This window comes from Ambystoma mexicanum, chromosome 2q, assembly GCF_040938575.1.
Source record: "Ambystoma mexicanum isolate Mex_15411 chromosome 2q, UKY_AmexF1_1, whole genome shotgun sequence".
In the NCBI taxonomy this organism is placed as follows: Eukaryota; Metazoa; Chordata; class Amphibia; order Caudata; family Ambystomatidae; genus Ambystoma; species Ambystoma mexicanum.
Window position 1 is genome coordinate 1,390,830,979 of NC_090924.1, and position 19,269 is coordinate 1,390,850,247.

The 19,269-nt window shown below is 49.1% G+C and overlaps 1 protein-coding gene across 1 annotated transcript in view; it reads left to right on the forward strand.

Annotated features, from left to right (window-relative positions):
- The window catches only part of SGO1 (shugoshin 1), a 223,784-nt gene that overhangs the window by 182,916 nt on the left and 21,599 nt on the right, over positions 1 to 19,269 (forward strand). Inside the window, exon 9 of the mRNA XM_069648869.1 lies at positions 11,539 to 11,749. Within this exon, the coding sequence (XP_069504970.1) occupies positions 11,539 to 11,749 (211 nt within the window). The remainder of the gene's footprint in view (positions 1 to 11,538; positions 11,750 to 19,269) is intronic.

Genomic DNA, 19,269 nt, shown 5'->3' on the forward strand with positions numbered 1-19,269 from the left:
GAGAGGGAAACGAAAAATTACTTTCATGGTGATTGTTTTAGTCCTTGCTATCCCTCCTTCATATTATATATCCATCCATCCCCAAGAGCAAATACTATGCAACTACCTTTTCTGAATGGTGCAGGACTTGTGAACCTGTAGTGGTGGTTGGTTGACGCAAAGGTGGAGGGGAAGGGCCAGAGCAGAGAATGTTTCAAATGGCCCTTCCGACCAATTACAAGTTTTTAATTTATCTTTTCGGACCGGTTTCTCTGACTTGCTTGCAAATGTTGGCTGTCCCAACTGCTTGTAAATGGGGGAGAGCAAGGACAAAGATCCTGAATCGCCATGAATATAATTTACACTTATAAACACTACATTTAATTTACACTTCCTACAAGATCTTGAATAAATACTCTGATCAGGGCCTTACAAATCAGCATCTTAGACAGCCAAGAGGCTGGCTAACAATCCAACTTTATCACAAAAGTAGGTGCACAGATACTTCTCTCATGGCTTGAGGTACTGGAGTAATAGAAACCTCTGAATACCGATGCTGTATCATGCTATTCCCCCTCCTGTGTCTGTACCCATTTTGCCTCCAAGTGTGCTACCACCCCTTCAACCTGCATGCTTCCCTTCCTGATTATGTGCATGACCATTGTTCTCCGGTCCTCCCACCCATGCACATGCGGTCTCCCTTCCTGATCCTGGCCTCCTTATGTTTTATTTATTTGTAGTGCGCTCCAGACAGAAAGGTATCAGGACGCGAGGATAAGAATGCTTTAAGCTTACATAAAAGTTACAGGTTACATAGTCGCAGAGCTACAGGTCAGTACAAGAGTACAGCATGTAATGCATATACAGTTACAGGTGTGGTTCCACAGCTGAAGAGCAGGGTCCAATCTAGGTTACAAGGTCAAGAACTAGGAATAGCCGGTAATGCTGGAGCTACAGATCGTTTCCTTTAAGCCACTTGAGGTTTAATCGAAAATGTGGGGAAGATTGATTAGTCCTTAGTTCCACAGTTGGGCAGCTTTAACGGGGAAGCTGTTCCCTCCGATTGTAGCCTTTTTGTAGGGGGGGAACTGATGCGCAGTTTATGTAGGCTGCTCTGGTGGGTCTGGACGGGACTCTTCTTTTGAACCTCTCTGTCAGGTACCTAAGGGTTAAATTGTTGAGGCATTTAAATGTTTGGGAAGCAGTTTTAAGTTTGATTTTGTCAATAGTGGAAAGCCAGTTAGATTGTCTTCCAATCGTTGATATATGTTCTCAGTTGGGCATTCCTAGGGTTGCTCTAAGGGCATTATTTTGCAATATTTGTATTTTCTTGGTGATGTATTCATTAGCTCCCAAGTAGAGAGCGTTGCAGTAATCCAGTTTGAGAGCACAAGTGCTCTTGCCAAAGTGGTGCAGCTGATAGGTATGGTTTCACTGATATAATCAGCTTACAAGTGTAGGCTGTGGATGATGCCATAGTGTTCACTTGTTTTGCCAGTGTAAGGCTAGAATCGAGGTAATATTTTTACCTCCTTAGCAACTTTGATTGTATGTCCATCTATAATGAAGGCTGTGTAGTCCTGGCTATGATTCTTAATGTTAGGTTTCGTCCCCAGGAGGATGAGTTCCGTTTTGTCATCATTCAGGCATAGACCATGAAGTGCCATCCATGCCTGGATGATGAGGTATATCCTATTCACCAAGACCAAATCCTGTTCGTAATCCCCCAAAATTGATATCAGAATCTGGGTGTCATCTGCATAGTTAGTGTAGGTGACGCCTAGAAATTCCAGATATTCGAACAGGGGCTTGATAAAGATGTTATACATGGTAGGGGAGACGCAGGATCCCTGGGGTACACCACATGTGATGGGAGCAGGCTCAGCAGCTGATGTAGTAGAGAAGACCCTTGTAGTTCTCTCGCTTAGAAATGATTTGATCCATGCTATGGCTTGGGGAGATAAGTGCACTGCTGATTCTAAGTGGTTACAGAGTGTACTTTGTGGTCCACCAGTTCAAACGCTGCTGAGAGATGCAGGAGGAGAAGTTAGGCATCTTTTCCCTGATCTCTAAGCTTGTCGACTTGTGCCTTAAGTTCAAGAAGTGCTGTTTCAGTGCCGTGCTGAGGTCTGAAACCTGACTGCCGGGTGCCTCAGAGTTGCTGCAGCTCCAGATATTTCTGTATCTCTGTAGGTAGGCCACTCTATCTAATATCTTTAGTAGGAATGGCACTGTGGTGATTGGCCTATAATTTGTAGGTATGGCTGGGTCCAACGATTGCTTTTTAAGGAGAGGTGGGACCCAAGATTCCTTAAGATTGCTAGGTATTGTACCTGAGGTGAATGAAGCATTGATATGTTTAGAGATAAATGGGGATAAATCTCTTGCTGCGTCTTTTATTATTTGTGCAGGGCAATTATCGCCTCGACAATTTGTTGGCTTAAGTGATAGTATTATTTTTTCAACCTCCAGTATGGATACTTTAGTGAAGTTGAATTGCTGTTCTGGGTTTGGTACTGGTATGAGGTTTGTTTGATTTGGGCGGTAGTGGGTGGTATGTTTAGTTTTTTTCTTGCCAATTTTTAACTTGGAGGGTGGCAATTTTGTCAGGGAGTGCCTTCTGAATGACAGAGAACCATGTTTTATTTTTGACACAGTTGTCCAGCACCAGGATGAGGTTCTCCAGTTCCTTTAATATTGTGAAGAACTCCTTGGTGCCCGAGTTAGCTTCCATTATTCTGTTGTCAAAGCTTTCTTTTTTGGCTCGCCGTATTTCGGCTTTGTATTTTGTAGAGGTGTTAATAAAGATTGCTTTATTCAGCTCAGAAGGCAATAGTCGCCAAGTTGATTCACGCTTTTATTTTTCTTTTCTCTAGGACTTTAGGTTTGGGGTAAACCAGGCATTTAGATATGCTCTAGGTTTACTATTTCTCATCTCTAACGGGGCAATGGTATCCAGGGCGTTGGCCATGACTGTGTTAAATTCATTAGTTAGAGTGGATGGATCTAAAGTTTCTGGCAGTGCGTTTAAGGTAGGGAGAATTACAGGTAATAATCTATTTGTAGTTATATTCTTTTTATTTCTTGTTTACGTCGGCGGTGCTACTAGGTTTTTTTGAGGCAGGAGAATTTTAGCATTTATAGAGAAGGCTATGAGATGGTGGTATTGCAATTGTAATCAGCAACCCAGTTGAGTGTACGGCCTTTCTCATGGGTAGGCTGTCACTTTCTGCGTAAAGCTTAGCTCTGAAAGGACATTGGCTATGTTTGCAGCTTGCGTATCTTTGTAATCGTTGAAACCCAAGTTCAGGTCTCCTAGTAGAATGGCCTGTGATGTATTTTTTAAGTTCTCCAGCATGGGGTCTGGCATGGATTCACATGCTCATGAATATTCCCCGTCATCAGGCTGGGAATCCTCGGTAAAGAAAAATCAGTATCAGTTTCGTTTCTGATCTGTTTTTCGTAGTAGTAACCAATCACTGATCTCTGCGTCATACTGACCACAGCCAATGACTGCCATCTCCCTAAGCCCCTCCTCTGGCAGCCATCTTCAGATTTTTACCGCACGTTCATGTGTTGGGATCCTCGTGCTATTGCTCTTGAGCGTTAGTGCTATTTTTTTTCACGTTTTTTCTCAAAACTTCGTTTTTTCCGGTCAAAAGAGCCTCAAGCTCCACCGACTCTCCATCCGATCAACGGGGACCCGTGTCGGATTCGTCTGTGCCCCTCAAGCAGCAATATGTCGGAGCGGACCATGAAGGACCGCCACCAACGCCTCGCCAACTGGCTGGAAGGGAAGAGCCCGTCAGGCGAGAAGAAGAGGAAGAAATCCGAGCGGTCTTCTAAGACCTTTGAGGACGCCCCGGTGACGGGGGTCCAACACAAGGCCAAGCACCGCGAGTCCGCTGGCACCGGGAGCGCCGAACGGTCGGGCTCTACGGGCGCCAGGCAGGGCGCACCCTCCCCGGCACCTTCAGCCACGAGCCAACGCTCTGGGTCGGGTAAGAGGAAGGGCGAGCACCCGGCGAAGCCCCTGGAGAGGCCCCGGTCGAGCTCGAAGGCCCCATCGGAGGGGGAGCGAGGCAGTGTTCCCCCCCCCCTCAAGGATAAGGCGGTGAGCGCACCTAAGGTGGTGAAGGCCTTAATCCATCCGGCCAAGCCCTCTATCGATACTGTCGCGGCGGCCCTGGCTCAGCCTGTGGAGGCTACATCAGTGGTGGCGACCTCGGGGCTCAGAGTCTCCCTGCCACCTCGGAGGGAGTCCTCTTTTGTGCCCATCGATAAGACCCCCGTGAAATCCCCGGCGGGGAAGAAAAAGGGGGGGGCAGGGCGTCGTAGATTCGGCTTCAGAGGAAGAGCTGATCGAGGTCTTAAGCCACGGCCTTGGCGTGGATAAAGACCGGCCCGTCGGGATGGATCCCGACGCAGGTGACGACGACATCGAGGGTGCCGACGGGGCCCCTGATCGCCCGTCGGATTCCCCTCTGCCAGCGCCGCAAGACAACTCGGCGGCCATTTTGTTGGCTATACAGTCCTTATGCTCAGAGATAAGGACGAGACTACCGTTGCCGACGGAGGAACCTCTCCCGTCGGGGGATCCTGAACCGGGACCTTCTGGTGTTCCCCCGCCCAAGAAAAGGATTCACCCTCCACCTCCTTTTCAGCCGTCGCGACCCGTCCAGCCCTCCTCCCCGTCCACCCGAGGGGATGATACAGGGACTGACACGGCAGCGACGGGTACGGACGACGAGGATCTCCCGTCGTCACCTCCCACCAGGGCTTCTCCGCCCGACGAGATTGGATCGTTCCACTCCATGATCGCCAGGGCATCCGAGCTTTTCCAACTCTGCCCTGAGGAGAAGAAAAAGGAAGGATTCCTTGATCAACGGCGCGAGGCCAAGAGGAAGACAGTCCTCGCGGTGCCTCTACTGGACGACATTTGGGATGAGGGCCTCGCCCTCCTCAAGAACCCTTCCACGACGCCAGCTAGAAGAGACCGGTACGAGAAGAAGTACCGGGTCCCGGACGCGGCCCCCCTGTGCCTCCGGGCGCAGCCTACCCCGGACTCCGTCGTCTCTGCGGCGGCCAGGAAGAAAGTGGGGGGGGGTGCGGCCTCCACATCGTCTTCCCCACCGGACGGCGAGGGAAAGAAATTGGACGCTATGGGACGCCAAGTCATCTTGTCTGCAGCGACGACGATTAAAGCGGCCAACGCCTTGGCTATCGTGGCCCGCTACGACAGGGAGCTATGGTACAAACTGGCTCCCCTGCTGGACTTCCTACCGGACGACAAGAGGGCGGATGCCCTGGAGATCCTACAGGAAGGTGAGGTGGCGTCGGACCACGCCATCACTATTGCGACGGACATCGCCGACACTGGGTTTCGCCAGTTGGGCAACGGCGTGTGCCTTAGGCGGCGTGGATGGCTCAAGGCTACGGACTTCCGTCAAGACGTACAGACTAGAGTCCTGGATATGCCGTTCGATGGGAACAACCTGTTTGGGAAAACAGTGGACGATTCCCTTCAGGCCATTAAAGCGGACACTGAGACGGCCCGGGCCCTTGGGGTTCTACAGCAACGACGGACGCCTTTTCGGAGCAGCGGAGGCAAGGACGCCTCCAAAGGTTCCGGCGGCGGTTTCTCTACCTACCGTCAAGCGGCCCGCTTGTCGTCTCAGGAGGCCTACAGAGGACGAGGCAAGTCTGGCGGACCCCGCCGTCGTCGCCAAGGAGGTCAAGGCGGCAAAGCCTCGTCGAAACAGGATTGAACCGGCCGTGGGGTCGGGCCCCCACCGAAGCACCCCGGTGGGAGGCCGGCTGGCGAGCTTCGTCAGCGTGTGGGAGTCCATCTCCACCGACCGTTGGGTGCTGGACGGCCACGCGCTCGAGTTTCAAAGAAGGTGCCCGCGCGTCCCCCCCGTGGCCAGGAAAGAGCTTCACGTCCCTCAGCTTCTCCTGGAGGTAAAGGCGTTGCTCAGGAAGGGCGCCATCGAACTCGTCCCAAAGAGGCTTCGGGGCTCCGGAGTTTACTAGAGATACTTCCTCGTGAAGAAGAAGACGGGAGGATGGCGCCCCATCCTAGACCTGCGACGTCTGAACAAGTTCATGAGGGCGCAGAAGTTCCGCATGGTCACCCTCCAGCACGTCCTGGGTCAGCTGGAGGAAGGAGACTTCCTGTCGTCGTTGGATTTGGAGGATGCCTACTTCCATATTCCCATCCTAAAGGGGCACCAAAAATTCCTCAGGTTTGTGGTCCAAGGGCGTCACTACCAGTTCAAAGCCCTCCCCTTCGGACTACGGTCGGCTCCCAGGGTATTTACCAAGTGCCTTGCACCGGTGGCGGCGCAGCTGCGCCGTGAGGGGATCCACGTCTACCCCTACCTGGACGACTGGCTCATCCGAGCCAAGACGAGGGAGCTCGCCGTGGAGCACACGGCAAGGACCGTCCAACTTCTCACGGACCTGGGATTCTCTGTGAACTATGCCAAGTCCCACCTGGTACCCGCGCAAAACACACTGTTTCTGGGAGCGAAGCTCGACAGTGTCCCTTCTGGCCTCCCCGTCGGAGGAAAGGACCAGGTCCATCCTGGGCAAGGTACAGCGGATGTTGGTTTCCGACGCGGCCAAGGTGAGGTCCATCAAGTCCCTCCTCGGAATGATGTCTTCTTACATCTACCTCATTCCCATGTGCAGGCCCCGGATGCGCCCGTTGCAGGAGTTCCTGGACGCGCGCTGGATCCAAACGACGGGCGGCTTCGAGGAGAGGATCACACTCGACGAGAGTTTCCGCCGAGCGGTCCGGTGGTGGGGCACCCGCGCGCATCTGACGGCGGGCATGGACTTCCAGACCCCAGACCACCAGGAGACAGTGACCACGGATGCCTCCCTGGAAGGGTGGGGAGCGCACACCGAAAATCTGCACGCGAGAGGCCTTTGGCTCCCGACGGAGAAGTCCCTCCATATCAACGTCCTGGAGCTCCGTGCAGTGTTCTGGGTCCTCAGGTCCTTCCTTCCGTCCCTCAAGGGCAAGGTGGTGAGGATCTTCACCGACAACACCACCACCATGTTTTACATCAGGAAACAGGGCGGAACCAGGTCCCCAGCACTGTCCAAGGAGGCGCAGGACCTGTGGCATTGGGCCGTCGCCCAAAGGATGTTTCTGGTGCCGTTTCATCTGGCAGGGATAAAAAACACCATCGCCGACTCACTCAGCAGGGAGCTGCGCTCGTGCCACGAGTGGGAACTACGGCAGGATCTAGTGGATCGCCTCTTCCGACGGTGGGGCACACCCCAGATCGACCTGTTTGCGACGGCGACGAACTCCAAGTGCCGGAGGTTCGCCAGCAGGTTTCCCCAGGCGAGGAGCATGGGCGATGCTTTCTCGTTCCCCTGGGAGGGCCTGTTCCTCTACACGTTCCCTCCTTTGCCACTGCTAATCCGGCTCGTCAACCAGCTCAAGAGGTCACGGTGCAGGATGATCCTCGTCACACCTGCATGGACGAGGCAGATATGGTTACCGGACGAAATCGCTGAACTTGCAGGCCTGGCTCCTGCAGCGCTAGAGTTTGGAGGATACGACATACCGGCCGACTGCAGAGAGGTTCTTGCAAAGGCCAGGGCGTCCTCGACTCTTAAATGCTACGGGCACAAATGGAAGAGGTTCTCTGTCTGGTGCCACGCACAGAAGATTAACCCTCTACGGATTACGGCTCCCCAGGTACTGCCGTACCTGCTGACGCTGGCCAAAGCTGGACTGGCACACACGTCCATCAAGATTCATCTTGCTGCGATCTCCCGATACACCAGAACCACGGGCCGGACGTCCTTGTGGTCTCATCGTCTGGTGAAAGAGTTCATGAAGGGACTATTCAGATCGTTCCCGCCGGTGAAGGCCCCGGCGTGGGAGCCCAACGTGGTGCTGACCAAGCTCATGGGACCTCCGTTCGAGCATCTGCACTCGGCCCCGTTGAAGTTTCTGTCGTGGAAAACAGCGTTTCTTGTGGCCATCACCTCCGCACGACGGGTGGGAGAGATCCAGGCCCTTTCCTGCAAGGCCCCGTACTTGACTTTTCACGACACGAGGGTAGTGCTCAGGACGCACCCCTCCTTCATGCCCAAGGTACCGTCGGACTTCCATCTCAACGAACCCTTGGTGTTGCCTGTGTTCTTCCCGTCGCCTTCGTCGCCGGCTGAGAGGACTTTGCACTCGTTGGATGTGGCTAGAGCGCTGAAGTTCTACGTGGACCGCACGAAGTGTTTTCGAAGACGTCACAACTCTTTGTGAATTTTGGACCTGTCAATCAGGGGAAGGCTCTCTCGAAGGCTTCCATTTCCAGATGGCGCTCCGGCTGTATCATGTACTGTCATCGGTTGGCAAACCGACCGCTGCCTGGCCGTCCGAGAGCCCATTCCACCAGAGCGATCGCAGCCACCACGGCGTTCCTTTCTGGTGTGCCCCTGCTGGACATATGCAGGGCTGCTACGTGGAGGTCGACGCACACCTTCACGAAATTCTACTGCGTCGATCGGGATTCCAGGGAGGAGTCCAGGGTCCGCCAAGCAGTGCTGCGCAACCTGTTCGCCTGAGGTGAGCCTGGTGAGGAGGTAAGATGCTTAATGTTGGGTTTGATGTAAAGCTTAATGTTGAGCCTTTGCCACCTCCCGTGGTTGTGCATGGTTGTGCTTGTGCATGTGTGTACTGCTATGTATTCTTTATTCATGAGCATGTGAATCCATGCCAGACCCCATGCTGGAGAAGGAACAAGTTACTTACCTGTAACTGTTGTTCTCCAGCATGGGTCTGGCATGGATTCACATGCTCATGAATATTCCCCGTCGTCAGGCTGGGAATCCTCGGTAAAGAAAAAAACCATTATCAGTTTCGTTGTTCCTTAACTTGTAACTTGTTCCTTATCCGAGAGGATCGTAGATATGTCTTCTTCGAAGGAGCCGATAGGCCCTGGTGGCCTATAGATAAGGTGTATGGTAATAGTTTGAGACTTGGATGTGAGACTCTTGACAGTTAATGATTTGCAAGATTTGGTGTGCAAGGGTGGTGGTGTTCTCATTTAAATGTTAGTTTTAGCTATAAAAGCTATGCCTCCTCCGCGTGAGTGGGTTGTGTCTTCTCTAAAGATAGTGTAATTAGTGGGCACAGCGAGCATCAAGGCAGGGCCGTCTGCTTGGTGTAGCCAAGTTTCGGTGATGGCTAAGAAGTCATAATTGCCTATTTGTATAAGGTCTGCAATTTCTGTAGCGTGGGCTATTAATGACCTGGCATTAATAAGGGCTCCTTTAATGGTAGGGCTTGATGTTGGTTGAGTAGGTGAGGCAGGGCTATTGTGTTTGGGTGGGCACGTTTGTAGTTTGACGTTTGTCTCTTTTGTGGTGATGGTTGTGGTAGCGCTTGGTGGGGGGCTGCTCAGTTTTGTAGGGGTAGCCTCATGTTTTCTATAATGGGCACATTCCGTATGGTATCTGGCAGGCAGTTCGAATATTTTCGGTAGTCTTGAGCGTAATCTGGAATTCCTGAGTGTCGGGTCACACGGGATATTGGTTGTTATGTGGTTGGATGTATAGTTGGGAATGGGTGACCTTCCTGGAATCCATTCTGTATCTAGGGTGGTCGTGGACAATGTAATGTTACTGTCAAACCTTTTGGTGGACGTGTATTGAAGTGGACTCACTAGGGATGTTATAGGCCAGGAAGCAGTTAGGTAGAGGATAATGATAAACCTTATTAGTTTGAGACAGTGTGGATATCTCCAGGAGCGAGCAGCTAGTCCGACAGGAAATACAGGGCAGTAATAGTAAGTAGGCTAATCCGCCAGGCAATACATATTGTAAAATCACAGGAAAGGCAGCAATGCTAAATAGACTAGTCCGCCAGGCAATACAGTCAAGCGTTCATTATACAGTCAATCTCCAAGGGTATAGGGTGTTGCGTTTGTTAGTTACTTATATAAAGCATCAGTTGACTCTGGGTCGCCAGCCTGAAGGCAGTACATTTGTGGCCTACAATTGCGGAGAAAAATGGCAAAAATGCAACTGTAGGTTGCACCACGAGGTAGGTTTCTAGATGCAGGAGATGGCAGTGTATAAATTCAGATTATAAGGAACGAGTAGCAAGTAGTGGGAGGCACACAGGGATGCAGTTAACAGTGGGCATTATACCAAGAGGCAAAGGCTAGCATGTGGGTAAGGTGTAGTAACCTGCTGGAAGGCCATACTCGTAGAGGAATGGGTAGTTGGGCGGGAGCAGCTAGATCTGGTAACGGGTCACGTGCGAATCGCAATGCAAAGGTAGAACGACTCGTGCGTACTGCGGTAGAAATTCAGTAGAAGGTTGGGTTAGAGCTACAATCGGCAGATCGCCTTAAGCATAGTATTAGACTTTGGGTAACTTGCCGGTATTGGTACGAAAGTCAAAGATATTTAGTCAGTTAGTAATGCAGGACAACAGCATGACGGGAGGGGCGGAGTGGAGCCCTTCTGGATCAGAGGTAGTGGAGCAGTCGCCTGGTTTAAGGGTAGTGCATGAGGCAGTATGCTACATGTTCAATAGTGTTTTTTTTTTTTCCTTGCAAGCGAGGATGGAGCAGAGGGTCTTGGAGGATGCAATCGTTCATTAGTCTAGGTAGGTACTCACAGGTTCTGAAGTCTTTAAGGCAGCAGGGTGTCCGGCAGTCGGCACATCCGACATGGACAGACACAGACAGGCCTTACAGGCACGGCCCTTGAGGACACAGCCGGCTTCCGCCTGCCGGTGGAAATGGTGTAGGCGCACCAATCGGGTGCAGCGCCGGACGTAGAGGTGTGGTTCCCGTAGCAGTCGAGCTGACAATTCGGCAGCCATTAAGCACGTTGAGTGCAATGGCAAATGAATGGGCGGCAGTGCGATTTAGCTGGCACGGTTCTTGTGGAGCAAAGCTCAGTGTGGCAGAAGAGTGCCAATATGCGTGGCATCAATTAAATAAAAATATTGGGCTGCAATTCAAGCGAGCTCATGTGAGCTTTTGTGCTGCCGCCCACCTAGACTGTGTTTTAGTTAGATTTCTTTCAAGAGCAATGTGTTTCTGATCTATCTTACCATGTTTGTCCCTTTCTGTAACTAATGGCCTCATGGGCAAACTGTTAAACATGAAACTCGACTCACAAGTTGCTTATCCTTGGTAATGTTTCTGATAAAGTATTCCTCCAACTGATTGTGTTTATTGACCCTAGCACCATCTCCTTGAATTGGAGATTGGTTGCAAACTTGTAATAGTAGGACAGCTCTATGCTGCTGAAGTGGGGAAATTTGGGTGGAAACTAGCTTTGAATTGTGCGGCTCTATTCTGAACCTTTGGTGTCCTTTCCGTCACCATTGACTGCGACTGAGCCGTTTCAGAGCTAGGCTGAAGTTTTGTCTGTCTCTAAAATTATTGACCTGTTTCAAGTTTGTTTTACTCCTTGTTTTTAACCCTGTAAAGGCCAGTATATCCGTTTGTATTTTGCAGATATTTTCAACATAGCCAATTGGTGCTTTATGAATTTACAAGGATGAATTGTTTCTTTCAGAATTGCGTTTGCTGGAGGAAACTTTTGGTGCTTTGACGCCACGTCTTGGTCTGCGTGACCTCACTAACTTCTCAGTCTCATCGGGCACTGTGCAAAGTAGAAAAATCTCCTGTCCACTCTTTGCGGTTGAAGATCAAGACAAGATTACTGTGGATACTCGGAAACGCAGATGTACTGTCACAGTCAGTTATAAGGAGCCAAAGTTAAATGGGTATGTATTCTTGTTTAATCTTTCTCTGACCAACAACAGGCCTCTTTGCAATAAAGCAATACTTTCTCTGCAAGCTAATACTTGCGCTCTTGCCACTTCCCCTCCTTGGTGATCTGATTGAGGCAACAAATTATAGGAGCCTGTTTGGGTATAACCAAATGACCGGTTGAAGACACTTGAATCCCATATGTATGTTGGCCTATATGGGATTTTGGAAATTCACCCTTGTACTGCTTTGTGAACATATATCCTAGCAATGTGGGCTTCACTGTGGGTTGTGTGTGCACATGTTTGTGGGCATTTACACATGTGTTGAGCATTATAATCCTCGGGTCAGGCTATGGTGAGTGGAGGGCAACATGAAGGTAATGGTTTATAATTGAAATTCACTTGATATTTTGATTTTATGGTACTTTAGAATAGGATCAAAAACCACACAAGAGTGGTCACATGAAAGAAAATTAATGATTTAAACTAAGTTCAATAGACTCACATGTGTGAAAGGAGGGGATACGCTCAGGTCAGTGGACGTGTCCTACCGACTTTTGTGTGATTTCTTACCCGCAGGCTGTCAAATCAGCCGCGGTAATGCACAGAAGGGTCACCGTTCATCTAGAATGGTGTCTTACTTTTTTTACCATTTATAGTGTGCTTGTCCTGCTGCTGTCCTGGGAGGGGAGTTCTTGGTTTAATTTTTGTCTTCGGCAGGTAACCTTTGGTTAGCCCACCAAGACTCCAGTGTGTCTGTGGAGCGCTTTGAAACACATTGTGTATAGGCGCTATATAAATAAACCCTCATATCAAGACCGGAAACAAGGGATGAGTCTGAAACTCTGCAGCCCTTTGTCTTCTGGCATGCCTGCCTGGAACCAGTCGTAACAGGGAGGCTGGGTGACCTGCCAAAAGTTTGAATGTAGCATGTATGTTGATTGGCTTGGTTCCTGAATAAATGACCTGAAGAAAGTCGACCACTGGTGCTGAATCCCACGAGGAAGAAGACGGCTGTAGCCGATTCCTGCAACCTGAGATGCTTGCTGTGTAACCGCTGCCTGTGCTGGCTCCTTCTTCCATACGACAAAGTAGTCCCGAAGACAAAGACTCCGACCCTTTGCTTTGTATTAAGGCGCTATATAAATCTGCACAAGGCTTCCCTGGATCATTTCTGTCTTGCCTGATTTCAAATTCAATTCATGCAGATTATATTTGTCGGCAATCGCAGCATATATAGGCTTGCATATTCCAATCTCTATGGCCAATACTTTCATAGTCATCTGCATCCTCCAGTTACTAGACCACACCCTGGACGGATCTTAATGTAGTGCTTACAGCCATTTGTAAGCCGTTTGAACCAATGGCCACTGCTAACATTAGATTAGTTTCTTGGAAAACAGCATTTTTAGTAGCATTCCTATCTGCTCAAATAAGAGTTTCAGGCGCTCCTGGCTTCAAAGCCTTAACATCATCTTCATCACGTCCTTTATTAGATTTAAAATCTTCTGGTTATAACAATAAATAAATACACCATCAAATACAACGGGCTAAAGGCAATGCCATAAAACACAGAATTCGAAAGGATATCTAATATACATTTAAAACCCATAGATCCAATAATAATTTCTTATATAGTGACACACACCCATAGGCCTCAGAGCGCTGAAATAACAGAAGACATTATCCCACAGAGTGGTACTCAATTTCTCGACCTCGGAAGGATGAAATGACTGAGTTGATCCACCCGGAATTGGAACCTGCCACAGCAGGCTGCGCACAGATGACGGGGGCTAGCGCTTAGCTCACTGACCAGCTATCTGACCAGCAATAAAACAATTTGGGTAAAAAACAATTGGCTCCCAAATTTTGCAAGTAGTTGGGTGCTAAGTGCTTTCATGTAGCTGCTTAATTAAAACATTCCCCTTGAGCCAAGCTCAGCGTATATACTTGGCCACCTGTAGAGGCACATCTTGATTCTCAGTTGATTTGCAAAATGAAAGAGCTAAAAAGGTGGAGCGAATTCAATAAACATTAAAAAGATGTTTAATATATTTTGTCCTCAAAGGTTTCAGGCCATCACATGAAAGCATAAAATGCATTTCTGATCCTTTTCGGCACTGCAAATCAAACCTATACTACCTGATGAGCTGTTCCAAGAACTTGTGAACTTGCGAACCTTCAAACATCCCAATCGGAATTCAACATAAAGTGCTTGTGCAGACATGGGACAAATTGCATCAATATTGCCTTTAGTTTCGAAGGCAATCGAACAGGCAAGGTGTTGGGTGAGTTTTTCTACAGTCCAATTGGTATGGACTCTACAAAACCTGTAATATAGGCCTGTACTCCCTAAGGCTGGTAAAGTGGCAGAGCACCCAGGCTGATCTGAGGAGGAATGTGAGATGTACATCTGTACAAAGAAATCAGAACATACATAAACACTTACACACACTTGCAGTTATTGTAATGTATTGTATTAGTTATTTATATAGCGCTCTTTCCCCACTTGTGTGGTCTCAATGCGCTTTTTCCTTGGTTGGGACGTCCTTGGTGACTGTAGTCAATGTGGTTAGACATTCTAGGGGATTAGCTTAGTTGCGTGTGTGCATGTTTGCCATTCTAAGACTTGGGTGGCTGGCAAGGCTTGACTAAGCAACCCAGTAGAGGTCAGACACGTGGGTGGGTGCTCTTGAGGGTTAGAGATTGCTGTTGTCATGAGTCTGTGAGGCCAGCTGTACTGGGTTCCTTTCGGGCAGTGGTCGCTGTATGCTAGTTCCAGAGGTGTTTGGGTACGTCAGGTGTTTGTCTGGACGGCTGTGAGTGAAATTAGGCCGGATGTGCTTAGCCGTGTTCTATCGTGCATGGATGTTTGGCCGTACCGTAGGCTGCGAGATCGCTTATCTGTCCGGGTGCGATGGGCCTAGTTTTCATACTGAGCCCGGTATCGGCGTATAATAAGCAGAGACTGGCTGAAGACCTAGATTAGAGGTTCCTTTACAGTCTGAGTATGGCCTATGTTTCACAGTGCCGAAGGTTTAGTATATGGCGAACCTAGATCGAGGCAAGACCTAGATTTGAGGATTATGTATGGGGGTGAGAGAAGCCTGGGTAAAACTAACAAACCGAGGGGGCTACCCATAGATTTGTGCAGGTGGAGGAGGGCCTAGGTTTGAACGGTTGTGGGTTTCAACCTTTTGTATAGAAGGTATCCGTAATGTAACAGTCATCAATGGTATGTTGTACCTAGCTTGGCTAAATAGGTTTTGCGGTGGGGAATTGCTGGTGTTGGGACTTTCCCAAAATTGAACGTTTCGTGTTACCAGTGGCAGTCAAAAGTCAATGATGTGCGTGTGTTAACCAGGGCCAGTTATCTCATTGTTGTCTCACATGTGCACTGATGGGCAGGGGCGCGGTGGGTATGATACGAATGTAGCCACAGTGAAGGCTGCTGGCCTAGCTCAGGTGCTTGTTGGGTTGGAGTGTTGTGGGTGGGTTGATGGTGGATCATGCATGCCACAACGAAAGCTGCTGGCTTACCTGGAGTTCTAGTCGGCAGGCAGTGTTGAGTGGTATTTGGTGATGTCTGGTAAAACCGCTGCGCGAGCTGCTGGCCCCGGAGTTATGATCGAAGGCGGTGGAGTTTTGGATTCTTTGGAGTTTACGTAGTTGAGATGCTGGGGGTCCTAAGTAGAGGCAGTTTGCATAGTCAAGGCAGGAGAGGATGATGGAGTTGGTAGCCGAGCAGCGGTGGGAATAGGTGAGGTAGGGGAAGATCTGCCTGAGGATACATAAGTGAAAGAAACAGGTTTTAGATACGGTGGTGGTGTGTTCGGTGAGGGATAGATCTGTGTCGAATTTGCATTCAAGGTTTTTTACCACGTTTGAAGGTGCTGGTGCTTGTCCTAGTGATTCGGGCCAAGGGATTGGTTGGAGGATGAGGTATGTTTTCCCGCAGAGTAGGATTTTGGTTTTCCCAGGGTTGAGGGTGAGATGGTTGGTCGTCATCCAGTGATCAATATCACAGAGGCAAGATGACCGGTCCTGGCTGCCGGATCCTTCGAAATTTGGGATCTTGAGGATGATCTGGGTATCGTCTGCGTAGTTGTAGCAGGTAAGGTTGTATGAACGGATGATTGCGGGAATGGGTTGTATGTAGAAGTTGAAGATTAGCAGTGACGTGGATGCTTCTTGAGGAACACCTTTGAATATTGGCCCTGATATGGATGTGAATTGGTTGAGGTGCATGATTTGCGACCGGTTAGAGATGGAGATCCACGAAAGGGCTGTGCTTTTGATTCCTAGTGTTTGTAGTCTGTCTAATAGAATCATGTGATTGATGGTATCGAGAAGCTGCGGAAAGGTCTAGAAGGATGAGAACCGTGCAGCCGTCTGCGTCGGCTGTACTTTTTAGGTCATCCCAGATGGAGACTAGGAAGGCTTCTGTTCCCCTTAGTGGTCTGAAGCCTGATTGCCGAATCCAACAACCTCCTAGACCCAGCACAAATTGGCTGAGTTGATAGTAAGCCACGCGGTCAATCAGTTTGGTGATGAAACATGTATTGGAAATAGGTTGGTATTTTTGGGGAGGAAGTGGGTCAAGCGTCGGTTTCTTGGGAATGTTTTTGGTGTAGGATGTTTTTAGGGCATTCGGGAAGGATCCTGAGGTGAGTGAGTGGTTAAGGATTGCTTGAGTGACGGTACCTGCACAGGTGGTGGTTAGTATTTTCTTGAGCAATGTGAGCGGGCACAAGTCTTGGCGGCTGGCCGCTACCAGCAAAATGAAATCATGGTGCGTGTTGGGAGAGAGAGTCAAAAGAAGATTGTGATGCGGTTTGTGTGGGGTGCTGCGGGCGGCTGGGCAGTGGTGGTAGGATGTTTTATTTGGCGATTATGGCATTCTGTCTATCGTTATGTCAAAAATTGTGATTTATTTCTAGGCAGTTAGAAACTAAAGGATTATTTTGTCAACTAGCAACATCAAATGTACATTTAGGATAGTAAGGAGGAATAAAGCAGGTGAGTGATTTTGTTATATACTTTTCGTAGTCCACAAACAGAGTTACTTCAGGTCAGCAAAAGTAGTTATTGTAATTTAATTCTGCATTACTCAAGTTCAGGTAATTTCAAGAATATAAAGATAATGCTAGTAGCAACTCTTGTAAGGTGTAGGTAGTCTTTTCCCTAACAAGAAAGGAGTTCTTCAGTTCAGGTTTTGGTGGGAAACACGCAATGCCAAGCCAATAGGAATTTGACGGTTCTATTGCAAATCTTCAGAGCACAAGTAAGTAACAAGTTTGATTGTCTTTGTAAAATTTCAGGGGCTTAGGAAAAGCCTTCCTGGAGGGGCACATGCTGTTGGGCATGGGTGAACACCCAAACAGTAGTAAATATGCTCCTAAATCAAAGGAGCGAAACAAACTGCTTCAGGTAAGTTTACCAAGAGCCCCACAGTACTTTGAGAGTGAAGAAGCTGATGCAGCTGAACGCCTTCTGGATGCACAGCTGCAACCCGATCTCCTAGTCCTTGGTGACGAAAGCAGGGGGTGAGGGGGTGCCGAGAGAGGGACTCGCCAGCAAAGAATTCTTCATACTCCGGCACTGGTTCTTGATTTTGGTGCCTTTTTCTCAGCACCACTAGCTAACGTTCACTGCCGGTTGAAATATTCTTTGTTTCTTGGTCCTGCACTCTTGTGAGGGCATTCGGAGGAAGAGGATTCGTGCTTCTGGAGGTCCACACGGATGCCACTGAAGTTCCAACAAAATGAGTCAACGGCAAGGCAATGCACTTCAAGGTGGTTGAGGCACCTCAGGTATTGGGATTCTGCAGCACAGGAAGGTCACAGGGCATCAGGGAGTGGCTCAAATTTAAGTGTGTTGAGGTTTGTTATGCCCACCAGCCCAGAAGAGGAAGTTGTCCTTGGCAGAGCTTACCTGTAGATTCAAAAACGGGGTCAGGACAGCAGCAGTACTTCAGCAGTGCTTCCGTGGTTACTGGCGGTGCTGCAGGCGTCTCGAGGCGTCTTCAGAGCTTCAGTTCCAGTGGTCGACTTGGCCTTCTGTCCAAAAAGCCTGGCCTTTTATGCAGGAACCCATTCATTCAGTCCTATGGACCTGTCCATCACCTGGGTGTAGTTGTACTTTCAGGACAGCCAGCCGCCAGTTCAAATGGTTCCAGCCAGTCATACCTTCAGACAAAGGCCAGAGAAGTTTCCGGCTCCTCCCTCACTTCCTACCTCAGCAGACACATTGGAGCCCTGGCAGGATTCACAAAGGGATCCCACCAAAGGCAAAATTCAGAGGACCCACCCCACCTGGAATGATGAAAGGGGCAGGAAGGAACACAAAAACGAAAAATGGTGATAAAAAGACGGACCATTTGGGGAAAATGGTTACCCATGGGTGCTGTACTGCAGCTGTGGAAACAGCCTGTAAGTAACTAACACAAACCATGATAAAAAGTTATGCACTGCCACCAGCCATTTAGTTTGGTCTGTTACTTTAAAGTTACAGGAGCAGTGCAAGAATTACAGTGTAGCCCCTCAGTTCTCCATATAAGGTGGTGTGTGCTGATCCCACAAAAACAAAGGTAAGCAAGATAAAAAATATCCTACTATCCTTGAACAGTAGTTCAAAAGAAAAAGTAATAGATTAGTAGGGGAAGCCCAAGGGACTCCCCAGCAACACTGCACATAGGCTGCTGTGTGCTTCAACAATGTATTACAGATGCCTCTAGTGGAATGCATTGACGAAAGCATGACTCAATGAAAATGATACAGTAGTAGAAAAAAAGTAGGGTTCAGCTAGGTACGGATTTCTAAAGTCCAACTGGTGTGGGACTTCATAAGACTTACCTCTTGGTATTGGGAGCCCAACTCTTAATATAGGCCTGTACTACACAAGTCAGTAGAGTGGCTGAGGAGCCATGCTCATCTTAGAAGGGGTATTGTGAGCTGCAGAGCAGTACACTGAAATCAGTGAACACAAGGATCCAGGTAACCAGGTAAACACTTACACACTTAGTATATAAAAATGTTATATATATATTTCTGAGGCTTGTGGAATCGGCTTAGATCACATGCTGTGCATAGGCCGACATCTAGTGGAAGCTGCGGAGTATTACAGTTTGTTTTTCGAAAATCGAAAATGGGCGTCGACACAGGGCGTGTCAGTAATACTATCCCTAGTGTGACGTCCACTGTACCCATGATCCCTCAGGCGTCTAGGATCCCCAGATTGTTTTTTTCCGCCATTCTGGTCGGAAGCACTTCATCGGAGTTCCCTGGCTTTGCCATATTTGCACTCAAAACTAATTCTAATTTGCCCCGTTTTGTCACCCTTACGTCGATCAACATCTCGACGCCGAACCGGGGAGGAGATCAACGTCGAATACCCGACGGATTGGGCCTTGAGGCTTCCGGCTCGGGCCTGGGCCGCTGGCCTCGGCCCTACAAGTAGGGAGAGTGGGGGGTGGTACACTTCCACACTCGGTTATATATATAATCATATAGACACCTTCTTACCTACACACA